Below are 23,285 nucleotides of genomic sequence, written 5' to 3' on the forward strand. Positions count from 1 at the left end.
AAATACTGACGATGGTGTAACGTTTTAACTGCAACATTTTGAGGATGTTTTGGTGATGTTTAGAGGCAACAGCCGAGCTTCTCTTAGCCTCAACAAGCCTTTGGAGTCTAGTGATGTAACAGCTTCCTTGTCGTCGTTTTTACACTTAGGTGTTTGCAGGTAAACGAGACATAATTATGTCGAGCAGAGACTAGTTTCAAGTGCTGAGCTAACCAGCTGTTGGCTGTAGCCTTAAATTTGACAAACAGACATGATAGTTGTGTCAATCATCTCATTGTTGCTTTAAAAAATGCCTATTGCCTTAATATCGTGTGCAACTCACGTCTAAACGTTGATGTCTCTTTATGTTTTCCAGGCAAGCGAGGAGGGCGTCCACTTCATCGTGTCCCGTCAGATCTGCCTGCCCACCCCGGACATCTTACAAGAAGCTCCGTGGGGCATGGACGGTCCCCCACCATATTCCCCTGTGGATATAGAGCAAACACTACTGGTGAGCAGACACGTACACATGAGACAACAACAGTACCAATCCACAGAGACGAGCTTTGTTCCTCTGTCTCCGCTCCCCATGATAAATACTCCCTTTCAGGTGCAAATGATCCATGGAGGTATTATTCTCCCATCAAAGCTGAGCGTGTCATTCAAGCAGTACCGCGGGCAGTCTTCCTCCCAGAGAATTGTTGCATCCATATCAGCCATCTTTATTTTCACTACACAGTAAACACCCCACGGTATCTTCACTGTCTTTTCCTGAAAGACCTTTCCCAGTTTTGTACTAAACCTGGTGATATATCACTTTCAAGCTGAAAATGTATAATCTAAAATTAGGTTTTAGAAGCATGCTGAAAACTAGGCCTCTATAGATCCCTGTTATTAAAAATGCACTGTAAATCCTTTCAAGCTGCAAACATTTTGGGCTAAATACCATTTCAAATATTTTGATGTCTTGTCACATCTGAAAGACTGCTGCTTAATCGCTCTACCCGCACTCTGATTGGATTACCCTGACATACCCTAACCCATCCAATTCCACTCCTCTTGCCAAAACCTAACTAACCCAAACAACGAAGGTAACAAGTACTCATCAGTCAGAGGGAGAGGAAGGCGGGTTATGCCTTTGCCCTTCTTGGAAAATTGGTGTACAGTGAATATTGTGCTACAGCCAGCAGTCACTGAGCTTAGCTCCTTAACTCAAGATAGTGTGAAAAGCTATCTTGGCTCTGTCCAAAAGTAACCAAATCCTATCAGACAGCGCTTCTAAAGCTCACTAACAACAAGTTCATCAAAAGTAAATGTGCCTGGATGAGAAATATTCTGGCGCACAACTCCCCAAAAAAGCACTACTTGCCATTTTTCCATCCATTTTCATCCACTTATCTGGAGCAGCAGGCTGAGCAAAGTACTCCAGACATCCTCTTCACAGCAACACTTTTCTGCTCCTCGCAAGGTGTTCTGACGCTAGATAAGATAAATAATTCCTCCATCTTGTTCTGGGTCTGCCCCAGTGCCTCCCACCAGTTGGACGTGCCTGAGACACCTCTAACAGGAGTCGCCCAGGAGGCATATGTATTTGTCAAAATGTTAAACTGATCCCTTAAAAATAGCCAGATTTAAAAGCTTACTTCAGTCCCCAAATGATCAGTTGTATGTTGATAACTCACCCCATGAAGCACTGAATTCGTGAAGAAAACTTTATTCTCACGTGCCTTCACAATGAACAAAGAATCCCAAAAAGGCGCTATGGTGGTTGGCTATGTACCACAACAAAACTAAATCCAAACATCTATTTCTAAACTTTTGCACAACTTATGCAGTATAATCCAGTTCTATATATCCAGTCGTTTGCTCAATACTTCCCAAAAACATGCATTTAGTGAGATTCTAATTGTCTTGTTGGTGCGTGAGGCTGTTTATGCAGATGTGTCTTGAGTAGTACGGCTTTTGTGGAAATGGTGCTATGTCAGAAAAGGACTCTTTACTTTTATTGGACATCCCTGGATTGTCCCCCACAAAGTCCTTTCTGTGTACCCTTTGCTCTTTATGATCACATGCATATTTAACCACATAGTAAACCATCCAGCAGTGTACAGTACACGACTGACAGTGGACTGTATAGCTTGGCAGTAATTGTTCACACATCCACAGTCAGTGCCGTGCCCCGGGGTCAATCACGTGACAACAAGTGACCTCCCGCTGTGAGCGCAGCAGAAATGTGTGAATGCAGCACATTAGCGAAGCGGCACGAGCTGCATCCCATCAACCTCAATGTGTCCATGTGTTATTCATTACTACTCAGTTCTCCCCCGTCTGACGCTCGAACACACTCGTCATAAATAAAACCTCACCCTCTTTATCCCGCACACAGCCTCATTCACCAAACCAAAACGCTCATCATGATGTCAATGAATAAATCAGCTACATCGAACAAGAGCGCTAAATGAAGAAGCACTTGAGCTGCCTCGTGCCCTATATAACCACCATATATTATACATTATACCAGTTATGCTAATGAGGTCATTCATTAATTAACAACTATATCTCTGTCACTGGACTCTTGTTCCCAGTGCATAGCATGGGCGGTGTTCATATCAATTCTCCAACCATTAAGGAGCTATCGCAAAGTCCCAGAGAAAACACACTTTATTAAAATGCAAATGTGCGGCTCCACAATCTAATTAGATGATGAGGTCTAAACAAGGTGCCCTTGGTGTAACAATTAAGTTCATATCATGTTTGGTCTTGATTTATTGTGTTTATAAGAATGTGGATACACGAAGAAAGATGCCACAGTGACAACATCAATTGTTTTGTTGTTCTTTATCCTAAATTTGTGCATGTTTTTAGATCTACTATCATATCAGTGGGACATAAAAAAGCACAGCGAGTATTCAGTGGTGCTCTCAGACATTTTTCATTGGTGAGGCCAGAGGGGGCCACTCAAAATTTTGTGTTGGTACACAAAAAAACAAAAAAATAACTGAATTTCAGGAATTCGCTTTTGCTGTTGTATTATAAAGGCTAATTGAAAACTACTGTATGTCAATGTGGGAGGGTTAAGGAAACCAATACTAATATACCTTGGTGTCTTATTTCATAATTAATATTACTAATTATCTGATGTGCATAGACTAATACTGGTACAGTTAGTTATTTAGTTAGTTATCAGTACAATTTTGGGCTCCATAATAATCCAATTTCAATTTATTTTGTATCGGTATGTACATGTGTTAGGTGATTCATTATTCGTCAAAAAGACTGGTTGTCCTTTTTCATAAAAAGACAAATATACAGCTTTAAGGAGTACATCGATGGCAAGGAACAAAACCTTTGCGCTAGCGTGAAAAAAAGGAGTGTCCGGCAGCTCTATTTGGATAGTGAAATTGGCCTACAAATTATTTTCGCCACATGGGGCCAGCAATTGTATCAGGTGGGTCATGACCATAGCTTAGCTATTTACTTCTTGCAATTGCATTTAAATTCCAAAAAAATATAAAAGCGGCATTAATTTGTGAAGACTTTCCTGAACATAAATTCTAAGTATCATAAACTTTTATTTGCCAGAGAGGAGCTTATTTTCTGCAATTAACTTAAAAACAGAGAGAGAATCCCATTTGCTTTTTGATGATGGAACCAGTGCAATGCCAGTGCAGCACTCTTCAATCTCCATTATCAACTTACCCTCCATTATTGCAACGTCTCTTTCTCTGTGTCCTCTATCCTCTGTGAAGGATTCTTGTCAGAAGCCTGCATGCTACGAGAAGACTGTTACACTGACGAAGGAGCCATACGACTCCCTGGGTATGACGGTGGCGGGCGGCATGTCCAGCCGAGGGTGGGACCTCCCCATTTACGTCACAAACGTGGACTCTGATGGAGTGGTGGGACAGGAGGGCTCCATCCGCAAAGGTAAAATGAACCACTAATGAAGACATTTATGTCTCTTTCCATCACTTACCTGCACCCTCAGTCTTATAATTAACAGAATATTACTCATAGTCTTTATTACAAGAAATGTCATGTTCAGCTCTTTTGTGCAAATAATGACTCATTTATTGGATGGAGTATTTGTTTTGTGAGGTTGTCGTCGACTGGAGCTCACATTGTGGCAGGCACACTGTCATGGATTCAGCTTTGGTGATGAATACTTTGTATACAACAGACGGAGAGATTGATGAACACTTAAGATTCATGTTTCATTATGAAGTGTATTCATCTAGCGAATAAAAAAACAACTCAGTGATGCTGCTGTGGATCAGTGCTCCGCAAATTGGCTCGAATGCTCTTAAACAAAAACACAAACAAACAGTAGAGTAGCAGTGCTCGGGACATATTGTGTTGCAGAGGAGAATTTGTAGGGAGTGCTTAATTATTTCATTATATGAAATCAGTCAGCTCTGAAATAGAACAAAACATAGAATGGGATGCAAATAACTGCATGTAATCAAAGCAGCGTTAATATCCCATAATGCCGCTAAAGGCAGGGGAGTGAGAGGTTTCAGCCACAACTGCTGATTCCAGCATATCCATCTCAAAACATCATCATTACACTCCAGTCTGAGGCTCTGTTAACCCTTTAACCTTTTGGAGCCAAAGAAAATTGGTTTGATTTTTTTATAAAACAAGGGGAGAAAGAAACAAACAACTTAACAACGCATTGCCAAAAATAGCATAGCAAGAAATACGTAAAAGGTTAGAATAAACTTACTTGACAGTGAGCAAATAAAAAAAGCTAAAAGTAAAAAAGTAAAGAGTAAAAAAAAGTTTAAAAAAATTTTAACTTTTTCAAAACATTTTTCAGATCCCTTTTACTAATTTCTTGCAATTTGTGGGGCTTTTTTTGGCCAAGTTCATCATTGCCTTTCCCCCGAAATCGAACCAATTTGCTTGGTTTCAAAGGGTTAAATAGCTTGTGAAAGGTGTCTGAACGCAGTACAAGAAAACTGATGTTAACTAATTTTCAGGTACATTTCTTGTACTTTTTACTTTTTTCTTTTTGTCATTGCTTAGTGCCTTCTTCGAATGTTTTTGAAAGAAATCAAGCCAATCGGCTCAGGTTTCAAAATGTAAATGAGAGGAATGAGAGAGAGGCTGTGACAGAGCATCACAATAGCATAAAGACGTTATAAAAACAGATATAAATTGAGTGTGTTTGTCCTGTGCATGGTTCAAGGTGCACATAGTATTCATATGGGACACTGCAGCAGCAGCTGTCTCTGTTTGTGTGGTTATAAAACATGTTTGTGTATTGTAATAGACTATTCATTTGCATTTGCATATCCGCCTAAGGCAAGCGTGTCCTTTGAGTTGCTCGCTACCAAGCTGGACCGTGCTGTCTGTTTTTCTTTACAACCACTTTCATCGCTAGGAGGCTTTTTAGAGCACAGGTGGCGCTCTGTTTCCATCGCCTTTGTGTTGTAAGCAGGAAGGTTGTTGAATATTAAATAGGCAGATGATGAGTCCCTGGCCCATGAGGTCTTTTGAAAAGCATTTATCGGGGGCAGAGGATGAGCTGCGCTGTCCACTTCCTCCCCCCTCAGGTGACATCTTGTTAAACGTGAACGGTGTGGACTTGACGGGGGTGACGCGAGGCGAGGCCGTGGCCAACTTGAAGAACACCTCCTCTCCCGTGGTGCTCAAGGTCTTGGAGATGCGTCCTCCAGAAGACAGCCTGCAAGAGTGCCCGTTGCCGCCCTGTCTCGCACCCTCACCCACAGACAGCACCAAAAGCCCACTCCCCAACGACGATTACTCGCCGCTCTGGGTGTCATGGCTGCAGCTACCCAGGTGAGCATTGCTTTGTGTATATATTTTTACTTTCTCCACTACTTTTTCAGAACATGGTATAATTTCCACTCCCAGCACAGGTCCTTTTGACCTCTGCCAGCTGGTGCTAACTGAAATGTTGACAGAGCCAGCTGGGGAGAGAATACTCATTATACTTTCAAACTAACTTTTCAGCTTAAATATTCACCGCTCTGATATCAGTGGAACTTCTGAGAATGAAAAACTTTCCCTCAGATTGTACCATGAATTTATCTTAATTGAATGTGTTGTCAGAAAAAATACAGCGGCGCTCTGACAGCAATAAACAACTGCTGCTCCCGCTTTAAGTGAAATAAAAATGTGTTTCTCCTCAAACGGTGAATTGATTAGGAGTCAAAACCATGAACTGCGGGAATGTAGTCTCAACCAGTGGTGCAGCTGAAAAGGATCTGAGTGTAATTTTCACTCTGGCTATCTTTATAAGACTGATACTGAAGTCCAGCTATTCTTGTTGTTTCTCATCTCTTGGGAAGAAAAGTCACACCTTATTCAAAGAGCAGCCTTTGTCTGCTGAGCGTGGCACACAGTCAGTATGGGTATACAGTTGTATGTATAATTCAAAGATGTAGTTGAGAGATTAGTGTTTTTAATCTCTCTCTCTCTCTTGGCTCATGCAGGCATCTCTACTGTTGCAAAGACATTGTTCTGCGGCGGAGCACTTCGGGCAGCCTGGGCTTCAGTATCGTGGGAGGTCAGGAGGAGGTCAACTGCAATCAATCCTTTTTTATCCGCTCCATCGTGGAGGGGACGCCAGCCTATAATGATGGCAGGATAAGGTATATATAGCACTGTGATTGCTTATGAGAAATGCTTATACTCAATGTATCACGGCTTGTTTGAACAGCGTTGTATAAAATTACTTTATAGCAAATATTGAGTACAAATTGTCTTGTATTTTTTAGCCACCGGCATGAAACTCCCTTCAGCATTACGCTTTTCGCTTCCTCTCGACGACTACGACTCTCTGCCTCTCACAGACACACATACAAAAAGCAGGGCTTTTGCAGAGCTCCACATCGTGACTATTAAGTCACATTTTGTGACCACGGAGCACCAGCGCGACTTTGAAATCTTTGCAGTCTATGACCTGGAGAGCTGTTAGTTTGTTTCCAGCTCACAGTGGATGAATTGTAATACCGCGCTTGCAGTTCAACTTAACATCCAACTGTTGACCGGAAGCTTTAAGTCCACAGCAAAAACATCAGTCAGTATCACAATATAGTACAAACCTAGTAAGTACTTATTCACCTTTTAAGTGGTGAAGTTTCCAGTCTGATCTTGAAAGCACAGCTGATAGGTACATGGTTTGTTTACATGATGTAACAGAAGTGCATATTTAATGGACTCAGTGTGGACAGAGAGCTCCAGGGTTATGCAATGCAATAGTCTAACATCTGTTTGCTGTTGGGACACGATGTCATTACGCTCCCCTCAGGACCAGATGTTGAGTCAACCCCTCGTTTTTCAAAAAAATGTATACTTGTCAAGTAAATTTTAATTAATTAATTTTTAAAAGTTAATTCATATAATCCTAGGTTAACCGTGTTTTTCCAATGGTCGTCTCGCTCTGTGTAGGTGTGGGGACATCTTGCTCGAGGTGAACGGGAAGAGCACATGGGGGATGACTCACACTGCGTTGGTGCGCCTTCTAAAGGAGCTTCGGGGCAGGATCACCCTGACCATCGTCTCCTGGCCGGGCAGCCTGCTGTAGCGGTGCTCAGAGTCACCCGGCGCTGCTTCAGCGGCACTGACCGAGGAATGTGGAAGGCAGAGCTTTAGACTGGCTGACCACCCTAAGCTTGCTGTGTGGGAGAAGCTTAGAATAGTGCTATAGCTGTGTGGATATCTCACTTCTGACGGACAGCTGAGACTTTGCCAGGAGTTCGGAGAGAGGGACAAACATGAGACTGGATTGTTACCAGAGGTTAACTTGCCCCCTCCAAGAACGCTTCAGAGGATCCAGGCCTGAACCACTTCTGACCAGGATGTTGTTGTTGTCTGTTTGGAGGACATGCTCATTCTCCGGCACAGCATCCAGTGAGTGGGGTGGGCGGATCGAGAGGAGACACAACACGTTGCCAATTCCAGTAGTTATATATTAGGGTATGCGTTAAGTTGGACTCACATTTCTTTACTGTAAATGTTGGGTGTCTAAAAAAAAAAAAGTACTGATCCAAGCACTTGTAATACGTTTCTTTTGTTCGTTTGTGGTATGGCCTCTAAATATAGGCTCCATTCTGTTTGTACTGACAGTGGTTGTCATCTTCATCCGTTGACCTGAGGACACGTTGCCAAGTAGTAGTCTGTGTTGAGTTTTTTTTTCTTTTGTTTCAGAGGCTATGACGAAATTATCCAACCACTGGCAATAAAAAAATATATTGAAAAAGTAATAGATCAATGTGTTCATAACATGTTACAAGATAATATTCAATTAGGTGACATTGTGGAGGCCTTACTAATTTTCTTACTTTTAAGAAAAAAAACTGACTTGGTTTTTGTGCATCAGTGGGTGGTCTGAGGACATTCTACTGTGGTTCTGTCTGTCACGCTTCGGCCTGTGTAGTATATCTGATGGTACATTTGGTTAAATGATCAATAAAGTCAATTGAAAAACAGAGTTGTGTCATAAACGCCTTACTTAAAAGCTTTAAACCAGGTCACAGATCCTTAAAAAGTCTTAAAAGGCATTGAATCCATTAATTCTAAAAAAAAATAAATAAATAAAATAAGGCCTTGATTGGCCTTAAAATGTCTTAAATCAATCTGTCAAAAGTCCTAAAAATGCTAAGACATAAGAGATTTTTATGAAAAACATTCTTTTTCTTACATTGCATTGCAAAAACTCCAAATAATGGTCACTTAAAAATAATAACAATAACAATAATAATAATAATAATAGTTAATAATAATAATGATATTGGGCTTAAAAAGTCTTAAAAGTCTTAAATCCCACTTGCTTTAATCTGTAGGAACCCTGCCAAACATACACACTCTCTATATAATATATATACATAACAGTATCTTTCCCTCCTCTGAAAAAGCTCTAATAAAAATCACATTTTCTGATAAAAACAGAGGAAGAAGCCACAGGGCAGCTCCTCTCATTACACAGACTGAGAGACTGAGAGTCAGTCAGTTTTTAATTTCCTCTCCGGGTCAGCAGAGAACATCTCGCTGGTCTCCTTGTCCTTCCTTTTTCTTTTGGCTTTTTTCTGTCTACTCTGAGTCTCTCTGTCCTCACCACCATCCTTCTTACTTCTGCTGCCGCTTCTGAGAACACACAGTTATGACAATAACACAATAATTTTGTTGTCTTTCATCGTGTTTTTCATTATGTGTGTGTATCTCCGTTGGATCCGATGATTTTTTTTACCCTCCTGCGTTGTCGTCTTTGTGCCTTTTCTCCCTGTGCTGTTCTTCATGTTTCTTTTCACAGGATCTGGCCAAACGGTGACGTTTGTGCCCTCGCGCCGTAGTGTCCCTGCGTCTCGTTCGCTCCTCCCTTCTGAAAAACATCATACACACATGCAGTGTATTTCTAACATTTGCGACTGATGAAGCTGGAGCTTTTTCATTGGGAAATAATACAACCGGAAAAGAGGCCACAAGAATGACTGCTGGCCTTTTTTCCTCCGTCTTCACTGGGAGGGAGATAAGTCAGAACTCAAGGGACCAAAACCTTAACCGCAGTGCCTGCTGCTGAGCGTTTGTCGTCTCCTCACAAAGACCACAACACCCCTTTACTATACATTAAAGCCAAGCAGGCATGCTGCAGTATCCTCTAAGATGAAAAAAAAAATCTATTATTCACTGTAGGGCCTGCAATCCTGTGAGACCACAGGACTAATGGGTTACACCTTTCCTCCCCTCATATGACCTCTGAAACGGCATGCAAAAATAAATTCATGCGAAGGAGGAGAGACAGATCACTAATATCAGATGTTGGTTGTAGTGAACATCTGCAAACCTGCTCTAACTAAAAACTACAGATATGAATGGAGAATCCAAAATCTGAGAAAATTGTCGATTAATTGGAGTAAATGGAGGCCACATTTAACAACTACATCAAAATATCATCTCACACAACTTGTAAGTATAATCCAATATTCATTTATTCAGTTGTATGCTCAGTACTTTCCACATATTTATACTAAATTCTTACTATTTAAAACGCTTCTGCCTACATGTTGCACACCGATGAAATTCAATTTATCGGGCTGAGTAATTACTGATCATTTTGTGATTGATGTATTCCTTTAAGGACAGTCCAAGATTCACCAAATTATAGAGCGGGGCAAGATTTACATACACATAACAAAAAGAGAAAACGTAAGCAACAAACATTGAAATCACCCTGTTAAATTTGCACTCATGCCGTAAGACAACAGCTGGCTGTCATAGTAACCAGCAACACACACTTTTGGGCAATGTGTTTTCAGGAGCACAGCATTCAGAGAAAGCAGCTTTCAGAGCAAGCATTGCAAATGTTTCTCAGTGTAAATAAAGTTCAAACACTGACACATCTCACAATCTGAGAAGACAAAAAGAACTAAAGTCTGGGTGGACAGTGGAAGTTATGTGGCTTCCTGATTTTGACAAAGGGGGAAATGTAGATGTTGTATACCAGAATGCCTCATTTGCAGAGAACAACTGTCAAATGCAGCAACAGTATTGGGTAATACATCTAGAAAACTCTAAAATATAAGCTAATTTTACTTTTGAACAGGGCAAAAGAAAACAATTTCTACCTCTAAGCATTCTAAATCTTTATTTATATTGAGTGCGGGGGAGCGCCATGAAAAAGAATCACCGCTGGGGCACTGTAGCGTCCCATTACAGTAGCTGCCTGCTTTGAAGGATGCAGTCTATTACAGTGTAACCTTCAGAGGGCGTCTCTGGTAATCAGTGGCTGGTTGTCTGCAACACTGTGTCCTCCTAAAATGAGATGCACCACAATGTAATTGCACGTTACTGCCACGACATCCTCGCTCATTATGCTTTAGTTAATCAGGTCTGTAAACGTTTCTACAGAGTCTATAAGACAAAAAAAAAATACTCAAGTGAAGATGGTGTCATCTCTAGTCAGCCAGCTGTTTTGTTTAATGAGGAGACAAAATGCAAACATGGAAGATTTGAATTGAGCTAAATCTTTATTTCAGGGCCACGAACAGCTTCCCACACCTGCCTCTGGTCTCAGCAGGGACAGAGGACAGGCAGCGACAGAAGTTTTAGCTTTCTATCTGCCCTCCATTAGTTTCAGTTCTTTGGACAGAGACTACTGAGCCATCTGTGTTCCCGAGGAGGAACACTGATTGTTTGATTTGGCCAAATGGACCACCATTTAATCAGGTTATTGAGGGAACCATGATTGTGTAAAGACACCAATGCCAATCAGTTTGCTCCAGACGGAACAAAGATATATTATTTCTGCGAAGGAGTGAGTGTAAAATCGAACAAAATTGGGGGCCCGAGGTCAATTTAAAGCTACAGAAGAAAAGAAACAGCAGCTGTGTGAGAAAGAAACATATTTTGTAAAAGATTACCAGAGTGCAGTGCCCTTGGGACAAGAACTTTAACCATCATACAAAGTGAGCAAGTGTTCAATTTTTTTGTGCTTATTTTTCAAGGAGATCATTTTCCTCCATTTTCAAGAGTTCGTCCTTGTTCTCAGCCTTGTTTGTTGTGATTTAAGATCTAAAGGAGTTTGGTCTTCAGTATTACACAGTGCACACATTTTTGAAGAAGATTTAATTCAATTTTATTTACAAAGCCCATTATCACATATCACAATTTGCCTCAGAGGTGTTTACAGCATACGACGTCTCTCTGTCCTTAGACCCTCACATCGACTTTGGAAACCCCCCCCCCGTCATAATAAGAATTAACTCTGACAGCCATATCACCGTGCAGAAGGCAGCGTGCATCGACTGCTCATAAGGTTTGAGGATTATCTTCAGTCACTGGGTCACTATTTCTGAAGAGAGACATTTCTGTAAAGTTTTTTTTTGTTTTTTTTTTTGCATTTTTAGCACCACAAACTAAATGTCAAGTTCCATTATATTCAAGAAAAGGCTTACATCTCTACAGCCATTATCTCCAACACTTTACACTCCAAACAGCACTACATGTTCTGCCTCCACATTTCCTCAATAAGTGCCCCCTGCTGGGCCTTATATTTTACCTTTAGTTTGTCATGCACTTTGACCCAGAACAGGAAGTTAGCCATTTTTTTCCAGTATTAAGCCACATTTTTGCTGAATGTTCTCAAAAACCATCTGCTGCAATCCTTCTTTTGTTTGAGCCTTCAAAAGCAATGCCTGTAAGTATCAGTTTAGCAAAGTCCCTAGTTCAATATCTTAGTAGTATTTTTATGGAGTACATAAATAAACCCTCATTTCTGTACATAAGCCAGTTAATTCAAACACATCCTATGAATACTGCATATGAATACTGCACCTGAGCCATCTGATAACATGTAAAAGGTGTCCACTATATGTTAATATGAATACTGTTCTTTTTGACTACAATCATTGTATACCATAGTGTTGGATTGGCTTTAAAGTTTGCAAATAAGTTCTGTATTTCTTTGCTCTAACATTAGTCAAGGTGTCCACACATTGTCATGGATAAAATTTCAAAACTTTTTAGGACTTTGCAAGGAGGTTTTTTTTCTTAGCAGCATTTTGTCCAGCGTTTTTGTCCAGCGTTTTTCACACATAAAAGTTTCTCAAACACAATCTTTTGCTCAAGGATTGTCGGAAATATGAATATCCAAAAATAATTTCTGTTTTTACAGTTTCTGGCCATGATAAATGGTGTATTAGAGATTTTTAAAGATGAGTTGGTATTGCAAAATTTAAGAAAAGAAAACATTGCCCCAAATTTTTAAGTTTTCAAAAAAAATTAAAGAAAAAGAAAGGAAACATGCCTACGAAACCTATTTTCAAAAAAGGGATTTTTGTTAACACACGCTGACTCATATTAGAGCAATTTTACATTGTCAGCTACAGAAAAATTCAATGTTGTGTTACATAAATTTAATTTACTACACACACCACATTTCTCTGATTTTTTTTTACAAAGCTTTCAATACATTTTACTAGTTCCATGACTACTCCAGGTTTTCCATGACCATGGGAACCTCGATTAGTGTATCCAGTAGCTGCTATACTCTACACTTGAGGTATTATACTTAAGATACATAGTAGCTATGTTGGATTTATAATAATCTGATAATGCATCTTACTTATTGTATTCCTTTGTTGGTGTTCTTCAGTTTCACTCCTGTTCATACTGTATATGAGGGTGCAGCCCAATAAAACACCAGGAGCATGGACGCCATATCCTGACTTCATTTGAATGGAGTTCGGCTCACTGCTGAATTGTGTAGTTATGCACACACACACAAGGAGAGCTGTACGCTAAAGGTAAGAGAAAAAAATGTATTTTAAATTTTGGGTTGAATTGTCCCTTTAAGGCCCATACAGAATAGACTGAGTACAGATGATATTGCAGATTGTTTGTTAGTTTAAATGGAAAACTTTGCAATCTGCTGAAGGGGAAACTGCAATGTGTGTGTACTTTAACAACAGTTCTTTCTCACACCCCCTCACCTCAACACAAGACACCTTGGCAAAGCTTGCAGTTTGCAGATTTAAAATAATCACCCTGACCTTTAAGAATCATCATGCTGAAGGCATTTCTCTCCACCACTATAAAAGTATCATCTTGCTCCAAAAAGTCTATAGGAAAAATACAGATACTGTGCCGCTAAGGCAAACAGCTCACACATGGCTGGAGTAATTATTACCACAACATAGAAAAGAGAGACAGAGAGAGAGAGCCTTAAGGGGCAGTGTTGTTGGAAGTACAAAGCTAAATATATTCAATATTTGGAGACAGCTCTTGTGTTAGCAGCGGGGATTAAGACCCAAGGCCCACATTTGTTCTTGCTCAAAGCCATTAGCTTTAACACTGAAACAACCACCTCGCACAACACCAAGAACACAGTCAAACAGTTCCCAAGGAGACAGTGTTAGAAAGAGTAAATTACAGCGTGGAAGCCTCGGGATTTGTTTTCACATTTTATGATTTTATTAATCAGTGGTGCCCAGGCCTGTCAGGGCGGGCAGTATCACAGATTTCATAATAAGATGCCTAAGCCTGTCGCGGCATAATTTTGTCCGCTCCATCCCCGCAGTCATTAAACTGAGAAACCCAGATGATTCAGTGAGCCACACTGCGGATATGAAACGCAATTTATGATTGGCACAATTAACATGAAAGTAATATCCACAAGAATAAATAGCAGCTGTGAGTGCAGGGATGGAATGAAACGTCTAATGACTCACAAATCAGGAGGTGTTGTTATTTCAGCTACATTATAGTGGAGAGTTATGGGGAAGTCACCAAAAGAAACGCGACTGTGCCAGCATGCGACAGTACTTCAGGGTCAGCAATAAGCCATCTTTTATGTAAAGGCAAGTGTTTACTGAATGTGCTTGCAGGGCACAGGCCCAGGGGCCCTCTGACCTTCACTCGCAAAATGTCACTTAAGATGTACAGACCAGGAAGAGACTTAAAAAGATGGCAAAGAGATGAAAAGAACCTGCAAAAAGACACAAAAATGGACAAAACAACCACAAAGAGACACAAAACAAATTAAAAAATCACAAACACATACCACCAAAAACATCTGTGTGCTTCTGTGTTAAAGAGGTGGTGGGGCCCTTTGCATATCTGTGCCCAGGTGCCCACTGTCTCATTAACCGCCAGTGCTCTAAAATATTATATAGTTACTTTTTCTAGGGCGAAAACGTAACATAACTTAATACAGCCTTATCTGGCTTTACTGTCTCTGCCTGTTTTCTCCTGTTCACACATACTCCTCTAATCTGTGATAATCATGCTTGATATTTACATATTAGAGCAAATTAATATGCAGATTCTACTAATGTGACCTTACTTAGTAACTCTGCCACATCCCATGGTGCTACGTGCCTAAAAGCAGCTGCAGTCAATCCCACTTAGTAATTTTTCATGCACTCGTCTTGTTTGTTTTTCTCTAAAAGTGCATCTGAAGCCACCCTGCCACCTGAATTTGTGCAGAGGGACTTTTTTATCAGGTTATTGATGGAAGCGTGGTTGTGTAAAGACACCAATGCCAATCAGTTTGCTCCAGACAGAGCAAAGATACCAGTAAGAAGCCAATATTTCCGTAGGAGGATCAGTGTAAAATCGAAACAAAATTGGGGGCTCAGGTCAATTTAAAGGCTACAAAAAGAAAAGAAAGTGCAGCTGTAGTGTGTGAGAAACAAACATGTTTTGTTAAGGATTACCAGTGCGCAGTGCCCTTGGGAGGAGAGCTTTAACCTATATACAACAAACAAGTGTTTTTGGCAAGACAAAGACGCAAATGGAAAGGAATGTGCAGCAGTGTGCTGTGTATGTAAAGCTAAGGACAAGAAGTGAAGCTGTATGTTTAATAAATAAAGACAGAGAGCAGCGTTGAATGCAAGGACAAGCACTGCAGAAGAAACATTAAAATTGATTAGGCACAGACCCTGAGATCGGCTCTGGAAAGAAATAAGTTTCATGCATGAAGTTGAGTCAGAAAGACAAAAAGTATGTCATATTAAGGGCTAAGTAAGTTTGGTAGGGGGGGAAACAGAAACAGATGTCAGTGGAAGAATATACAGGCCCCGAGTCAGACCCTGAAGCCAGGATGAAAGTGGCACCAGGCACAAAAGCAGCTGAAGAAAATCAAGGAAAAGACAGGTTTTTACTGTACCCGACTCTGCCTGTGGTAGAAAGAAGGAGGCAATTTGGATCTTGCTATGCCTAAATCTAAAACAAAAAGCTGGAATGGAGATGGGACTGTTCCTCAAGGCTGCCTTCAAAGTTGAGGATTCTTTTTTTGGAACTACAGGCAAGACTTATGAAACTTATGAAAATGCAACAACCCAAATGTTTCCACCTAAAGAAAGCGATGACTCTATTGTGCATTAATGCAAATCGTTAGAGACTGTTATTGTTGACTGGTGAAAATTACTTTGAGGCTGTAAAACATTACTGCCATGCTTTTGCTGTTGCAAATTAGCAATGCTCTAATTTGATTTCATTGCATTGTATTGCAGCAGACTTTTTTCAATTATCAGTTCCTGTTCCATATTCGGAGTCAGCTAAACCCTTTGTTAACACTGGAACTAGCCTTACAGCATTTTCTAATGAAGCTTTTAGTGCAAGTTTAAGCAGGGAGACAATTATCATTTTAATTTCCTCATCTCACTTGGACTCCTGTGCTCAATTATTGTCCAATGAACTCACCGGCTAATGTGTGCAAGCTTTTACTATCGACCAATGATCAAACTAGCCGAGGGATATTTAAATTAGATTAACGGCTCTTTGAACGTGTGTGTGATGTCGTGAGTGAATTTGGTTACACCATTTAAGTTTTATGCATGTGAAGTGTGGTGGTTCAAAAGAATAGATATATTGGAAAAAATACTTCTCATATAAATAATCAAACACACTCTAAAGTTAAAATGGCAACCTGCAGTAATATGGTCTATGGTGAATTAGAAAGATACCCACTCTATGTTGCAGTTAAAAATAGAATTATTGGTTATTGGGGGAAGCTGAAAGAAGGCAAAGAAACTAGACTCAGTCAAATAATGTGCAAGTATTTGCACAGCCTGCATAATATGGGTGTTTATGCTTCACCATGGGTTTTGCAATACTGGACAAACAAATACTGGATGACTTTGGTTTGTCCCACACAAAAGTTGAACAAGAGGTTGAAAGACCAGTTCATACAAAAGTGGCAAAGTGAGCTCAGAAGTATGCCATCATGTGATATGTAGAATTTAAAGAGGCCCTATAATGCATATTTTGGCAACATATTTGTATTTTGGGGGGGTTCTAGAATAGCTTTACATACTTTAATGTTCAAAAAACCCTTTGTTCCAACATCTCTGAAACGGTATGTCTGAGCTTATGTCCCGCCTCCTGGAATCCCTGTCTGCTCTGATTGGTTAACTGTCTATCTCTCTCTCTCAACAATTTAAACTGAAAGAGTATACATTACATGAAAGCCAAAATTACAGGCAGGCTATTTGTAAGTTTAGGGAAAACAACAGCAGAATTCCTAAAATCTTTGGAAGAAATGAAGAACTGCAACCTCTGTAGGCAGGTTTCCATTACAGATTTTATTACAAAATTAACCAGTATTTTCAGACTGTCAATAAATCAAAATTGCAAGATGATTTGCAATTTCAATTTGTGCAATTTGAGGGTTAATGGAAACCTGCCTATTGATGACAATAGTGTGGGAGATGAGTATTTCATTTTGTTTGAATCTCAGAAAGTAAGCTTAATGAACTACACAGAAAGATATTAGTAGCCAAAGTAGTATTTAAACTGCCCATCTATGTTTAAGTTTATTTTGTCACTGCAATCAGATAAGCCAAGTTATCTGTAAACTAGGTGCTTTTTTGATGAATGACCTTCCTTTGTTTAAGTAACATTAGATATACCTTAGCCACATGCCATGTGCCATATGTTCTGTTATTACTGTATGTAATATTTAATACATTTAAAAAGAACACAGCATATTAATGAACATCGGTATAAAATACAAATGTAAATATGAGAATAAGCAGGACTGCAAATTTACATCCGTAGTCCCTTGGCAGGTAACAAACAATAGAAAATAAGAAAGAAAGAAAAAGGGAAAAAATCATACAAAGGACAAAAGTGCACTAACAGTAGTAATGCAAACTGTATGGCATAAAGTACATGGTGCAAAGTGCCTTATCAATGTGCAAGGTGCAAAATTCAACATGTTTCGGTTGCATGTATCATGGATGACTGGATTAAAGGACAAGGAGCTATATTGCAGGTATTTGTGCTCCATACCATGTGATATGGTCTTGAGCTAAGTGAAAAATAAAAAAAGTGGATGTTGCGTGTTGCCATTGTCTTGTGTACACATGTGCACATGAAAGAGAGTGTGAGGCTGTGCCAGCTGGACAGATGAGAACAGCATTTATCATCCAGAGATGTGATTTGCAGTCAGTGTTGACCAAATGGCCAATCAGCTCCTCAGCTTGCACCCGCTGGGAAAGGTAGAAGGGGTGGGATGCAGGGGAAGAGACAGTATATCACCCACTGCATGAATGCATGGGTGAAAATGTGAGTGTCAAGCTCATGGAATCTATTAGTGGCAGTGGTAAATCCGACACGTGCGGTCACAACCACAGCTGATAACCAGTAGCTGATGCCTGGAGGGCCGCCCTGCCACTCTCTGCCTGCCTGCGTGTGTGACTCAGCAGAGGACATGTGGGCTACCAAGCACTGCTTCTGCATCAGCAGCCCAAATGCACAATCCAACACTTACACTGACCTCACCAACCAACAATAAGGCTGGCTAGCAACAAAGCTATGGAAGGCTCCATCTGTTTCTCCTTCACACACACAACCCACACACACACTAACAATGAATCCCTCTGCTTCCAGGCTAAAAATAGCTCCGAGCAGAGTCATAAATCAATGTAACAGAAAGCACATAACCTGTACACATGAGTGTGTGTGCGTGGCACGCACAGTGTAAAGCTTGATCATGTGACCAGAATGTAGGGCAACACACATCAGCAGAGCCCAGAAGGTGTGAGCGGCACACATTGGTCTGTGGGCCACAGGAACAGTCCTTTGTGGCTGTGACTTAGAACAAATCTATTGGCGTGAATACCCAAATGTCCTGTGCATTCACAGTGTGTCTGTCACGCACATTTGAGTCTCGTACTTCCTATGTTCTGCAGTTAGCCTGCAGCTTCCCAGCTGTCCCCCACGTCCCACTTCCCTCATTTGACCCATAAGACTTTATATACAAACCTGGATCCAGTCATCTGACGCACACAAACGCTCCAGTAGAAAAGCTCAACACTTTAAGTACACAAAGTGCTGAAAAGCAGAACGGCTTTGACGATATTTCAACTGAGCACAGAGATACTTCAGTTTGTCATTTTTGTTAGTTTGCACTTATTTTCGTGCAAGTTCATTAACAGTGAAGCTTCAATATTAGCTGACACAGGAATTCAATGTTATCAACAGCATTACAGCTTTTGCAACCACACACACAGGCTGAGAAATGAGTCCTAATTTCAGCTTTACTGCATGTAATTGTAGTTTTAAAGAAGTATGTCACTGATAACAGCAGGATTCTTGCATAAAACTGGGCCTTCTCTGCAGCAGCAAGACGCAAGTACTTCTGAAACTTGTGCTACATGACCAGAGAAAAGCCACTTGTCTCAGCACTGGTTGATTTTTATTCTTTTGATTTGATTTTTGACATGATTTTTTTCTATTTATATTTCATACAGAATCTGAGTTTCTGCTGTCGTTTATATTTGTAGGCATATAAAACTAAACACAAATTTTGCTTCAAGTGTTGAAATAATGCAGAAATACCCTTAAATATCAAGATATTATTTCAAGGTCACATCGCCCAACCCTAGTTCATGTACACATACTACTCACATTGTTTTGATGCAAAGCTGGTTAAAAATTGGCGAAAAATCCCTTTAACTATTTATGGTCAAAAGACAGTCAAATAGACAGTCAAATGCTTCAGTCCCAACTCCAGCTCTGAAGCCAGGCCTCGGTCAAGGGCAATGTCAGGAGTATCCCTGCTACCTCCATGTTTCAGTGAGGAATGCCCTGTCACAGCGAAATGTCACTCTCATCCTCTCGTACAGTGTGAGCCTTCGGACAGCTGAGGAGTATGTGAGGAGGAGGAAAGATGTGTCTGTGTGTATTATAGTTGGCAGCTGCCTGAGTTGATAATAATTAAATAGACATTTGGCAAACGGTCAACACTGAGTGTGCAGAGAAAATGTAGGGCAGGATTTGGCTGGTGCACACATGTGAGCACGAGTGTTTGTGTACACATACGGCGGCACTCTGGCTGTCAGACTGCAGGGTAGTAGGGCACTATGTGAAATTTGGAGTGGATATAAGATTGGCTCTTATCATCCATGAGCCACAGGGAGGAAGGACTCGAGCATTCACTAAACGATTTCCTGGCAGAAGTTGGCAAATACAGCGATTTATTCCCTCGTTTAGACTGCATCCTGGCTCGTCTTACTACAACAAAAATAGAATAAATGTATATTTCTGCATATGCTGGCAGTAATTTCTCCTAGCCTTGCAATAGTCTTGATTTCTGTCACAATAGTCTTAGGCCCTTTTGCAGTCGTGTGCATTTCTTCACAATGGCTGTGCATTTTCTCACAACAGTCACTGCTGTTTATATTACAGCTATGAGCTAGAGATATGACAGAGGAACCACTCCAAGACTCAGAGCACAGTCCCAACTTCAGCTTCTTCTGCTCTGCAACAATGGACACTGTAGACACACTGTGACTTTACAGTTCCACAAATATATTAAGATATAGACTAAGACTGCTACTATTACCACTACTGCTACTACTACTACTACTACTACTACTACTACTAATAATAATAATAATAATAATAATAATAATAATAATAATAATAAAATAAAATTAAATAAATAGAATTTAATTAATTAATTGAGGAAAAAACACATTTTTTATTGATCTGTTTTATTTATTCATTTTTATTCACACTGAGTGTGAGCCACACTGATAAATGTGCCTTGAGGTGGCCTTATACACATACTATGTGAATTGTATCTATCATGTAGACTACTGCTAAGACTACCACTACAAATAATAATACTAAGAAAATTAAAACTAAATTAATTAATTGAGAAAAAATAATCTTGTTTTTTATTGATTTATTTTTATTCACACTTATAAATGTGCCTTGAAGTGGCCTTTTACACATATCATGTAAGTTGTATCTATCCTGTGGGAACTGGGAACCTGTTGTGTAAATGTATCTTGTGGGGCTGCCCCTTTAAAGTTGGAGATTCAGATCATCAGTTGGAGACCCCCAAATCTACTGAGATTGCTTCAAGTCGAGCAGTCTTTTTCTATGCTCGTTAGTGTGCTGTGCTGTGTACTTCTGGGGACATTTTGGTCTCCAGATTTTGCTGCGGAGTGAGCACTCATGACTGTCACACTGCTCTTTGGTTCAAGCAGCTGCACCTGTAAGCGCCTGTGTTTCTTAATACGTCCACAGTAGCAGCACGGAGGAAACTGCACAGAGGGAGAGAGCGACTGCTCCTCTGCTTAGAAGTGGTGAGACGACAGGCAACAGTCTCCAACTTTTTTGGAGTATATCTAGTGTCAGCAAAAAATGTTGTTGCACATTTGCAGTCCATCATTAGTGCGGTTAGCTTGTTTATTATATGACGTAAAACCTGCTGTCACATTGAACGTCCCTCTGAGCTTCCTGCTGAGCCCCATTTAAACCTTCAGACTTTATATGAAAAACAAGTTAATTTTTTACTTTTATTTTCTTTCTTGTTATGAGTAATCTGTTCTTCAATATACTTTAACTAAATTGTAATTGGTTATCATATGTACATGTAACTCTGTTTGTCATGGTTTAGGTTGCTGTAAACATTCTTTTTATAAGGAAAGAATAAAAAGCATGATTGGTTTTAAAAAGAAGAAATTACATGCTGCTGAATGGGTCAGCCAGAACAGGCAGCAAGAAGTGGAGCTAATCAGCACAGAGGACGCAGAGGAAGTCGCTCCAACACCTGAATCCAATCTTGTTAAGCCTTGTATTTAAAGCCCTCGTTTTTGTTGCTTACTTCTTGTTTTTGGCTTTGCTTGGTGACACTGCGTCACTCTGTTTCTCAAGTACTCTCTCGCCTTTTGACTTTTTTGGAGGCTTGCCTCTGTTTATTTTGCTGCAGAGAAGTTTACTTAATTTGCATGACTGCCTCCAAACTTTTCCAAGTTTAAGACCTTTTGATTATGATTGCCGTCTCTTGCATATGGGTCCAACTTCTTCTTTTAACACTACAGAAATATCACCCAGCACTGATGCCAGCACCATCCTCTGCTCTCATCTCCTGTCTCACCTGGCAAACAGACCGTTTCCTCCTCCTCCTCTTTCTTTGTTCTGTTTTTGTCTTTCCTTTGAAGTTTTCAATCACTCTGCAGCAAATCTTGCAAGCTGTACACACATGTAACTGTGTGTGTGTGTATATGAGAGAAAGAGAGAGGCAGGCTGCACATATTGAATGAGCCCAAACAGACTGAATTACTGGATAAGAACCAATGCGCTATATGTTGCCCAATCCAGAAGGCCACAGCTGCTCAGCAGACATTTGCATTTATCCACCACAGAGGCACCCAAAAGCAGACAGAGGGACATGTGATTGAAGAGGACGCAGTGTGTCTTGTGTTTGATCAACATGATATTAGAAAGTGAAACAGACATTAGAATTACATTCATTAAATAAACTGACCAAATTTGATCATGGATATTTATAATTTTACCCCTTAAAACCTGAGGAAATAGGTTTGACTTCTTTCAAAAACATGGGTAGAGACCAATGAGCATGTTAACAAGACATGCCCCAAAAATTTGCCGCATTTTTTAAAGAGGAACAAGAAAATAAGCACAGAAAAACAACACTTGAAACAAAACAAAACATACCACAAAAAAAAGAAGATGACCTCCCCAAAAAATCTTAAAAAATGTTAACATTTTTTCTGCTCCAATTTTAAATAAAGGGTTATAATAATTAGACATAAAGTTTTCTGAACATTTTCCCTGGAATTTTCAAATTTTACTCTTTGTTTAAACTGATTTGCATTTTTTTCTAATTTCTTGCAATTTGCAAGACATTTTTTGTCAAGTTGCTGATTGCCCTTTTCCTCACGTTTTTGATAGAAATCAACCCATTTTTGCTAAGGTTTCAAGGGTTAAATAATTGCTTATGAAAAACATCTCAGCAGAGCACAAGAAAACTGATGCTGATCCAGCTTTCTAGTGGTTAAATCACTGAGACCCACCTGTGTGTAGACGACCACCTTTGCCTGTGTCTATCTCTGCCTCTGCGACCCTCTCTATCATGGCCACGCACTCTGGATCTGTCTCTTTCACACTTTTCCTGCCATATGTAGCATTCCCAGGCCTTGGCGGTGTTGATTACTCCAGCGTTGGAGACCATACCCCTTGGGATTAAGGATGGTACACCTAAGAGGAAGAACAGAGCCACGTTAGAAAGCAGACTAGAGAGGAAGATAAACAGCAGCAGCCGGCATCTGCACCAGTTTCCATTTTCTCAATGTATAAACTAAACATTCACCGAGTTACTGTATTCAGAACAGCATCTGCCACATCTTTAATGTCATTTTTTGTTGAAGTTCTTCAAATACATTACTAATGTATGATTAATGTAACCTCTAATGGCAACACTCCAACAGTACCATTCTTTCAAAGAGCATATTTAGGACATCAACTCGCTGGAAGTTCAAACAGAATATAAAGGGCAGGTACTGAGAGAAAATGTATAA

At 40.1% G+C, this 23,285-nt stretch overlaps 2 protein-coding genes across 6 annotated transcripts in view; one reads left to right on the top strand and one right to left on the bottom strand.

Moving 5' to 3' along the window:
- lnx1 (ligand of numb-protein X 1) overlaps window positions 1-8,438 on the top strand; it is a 106,756-nt gene extending 98,318 nt beyond the window's left edge. For all 5 annotated transcript variants that reach the window (XM_088077979.1, XM_088077980.1, XM_042483235.2 and 2 more), the window contains 5 exons: window positions 356-490; window positions 3,729-3,906; window positions 5,538-5,784; window positions 6,441-6,599; window positions 7,399-8,438. In XM_088077979.1, coding sequence (XP_087934105.1) covers window positions 356-490; window positions 3,729-3,906; window positions 5,538-5,784; window positions 6,441-6,599; window positions 7,399-7,534 — 855 coding nt within the window. In that variant the 3' untranslated portion in view covers window positions 7,535-8,438. The remainder of the gene's footprint in view (window positions 1-355; window positions 491-3,728; window positions 3,907-5,537; window positions 5,785-6,440; window positions 6,600-7,398) is intronic.
- The window catches only part of fip1l1a (FIP1 like 1a (S. cerevisiae)), a 34,844-nt gene continuing 19,775 nt past the window's right edge, over window positions 8,217-23,285 (bottom strand). Inside the window, exons 11-13 of the mRNA XM_088077335.1 lie at window positions 22,782-22,965; window positions 9,197-9,328; window positions 8,217-9,102 (exon numbers count right to left, since the gene is read on the bottom strand). Of these exons, the coding sequence (XP_087933461.1) occupies window positions 8,952-9,102; window positions 9,197-9,328; window positions 22,782-22,965 (467 nt within the window). The 3' untranslated portion in view covers window positions 8,217-8,951. The remainder of the gene's footprint in view (window positions 9,103-9,196; window positions 9,329-22,781; window positions 22,966-23,285) is intronic.

The sequence above is a fragment of the Plectropomus leopardus genome, chromosome 5 (assembly GCF_026936395.1).
Source record: "Plectropomus leopardus strain MGB_pleo_1.0 chromosome 5, ASM2693639v1, whole genome shotgun sequence".
NCBI classification, from domain to species: Eukaryota; Metazoa; Chordata; class Actinopteri; order Perciformes; family Serranidae; genus Plectropomus; species Plectropomus leopardus.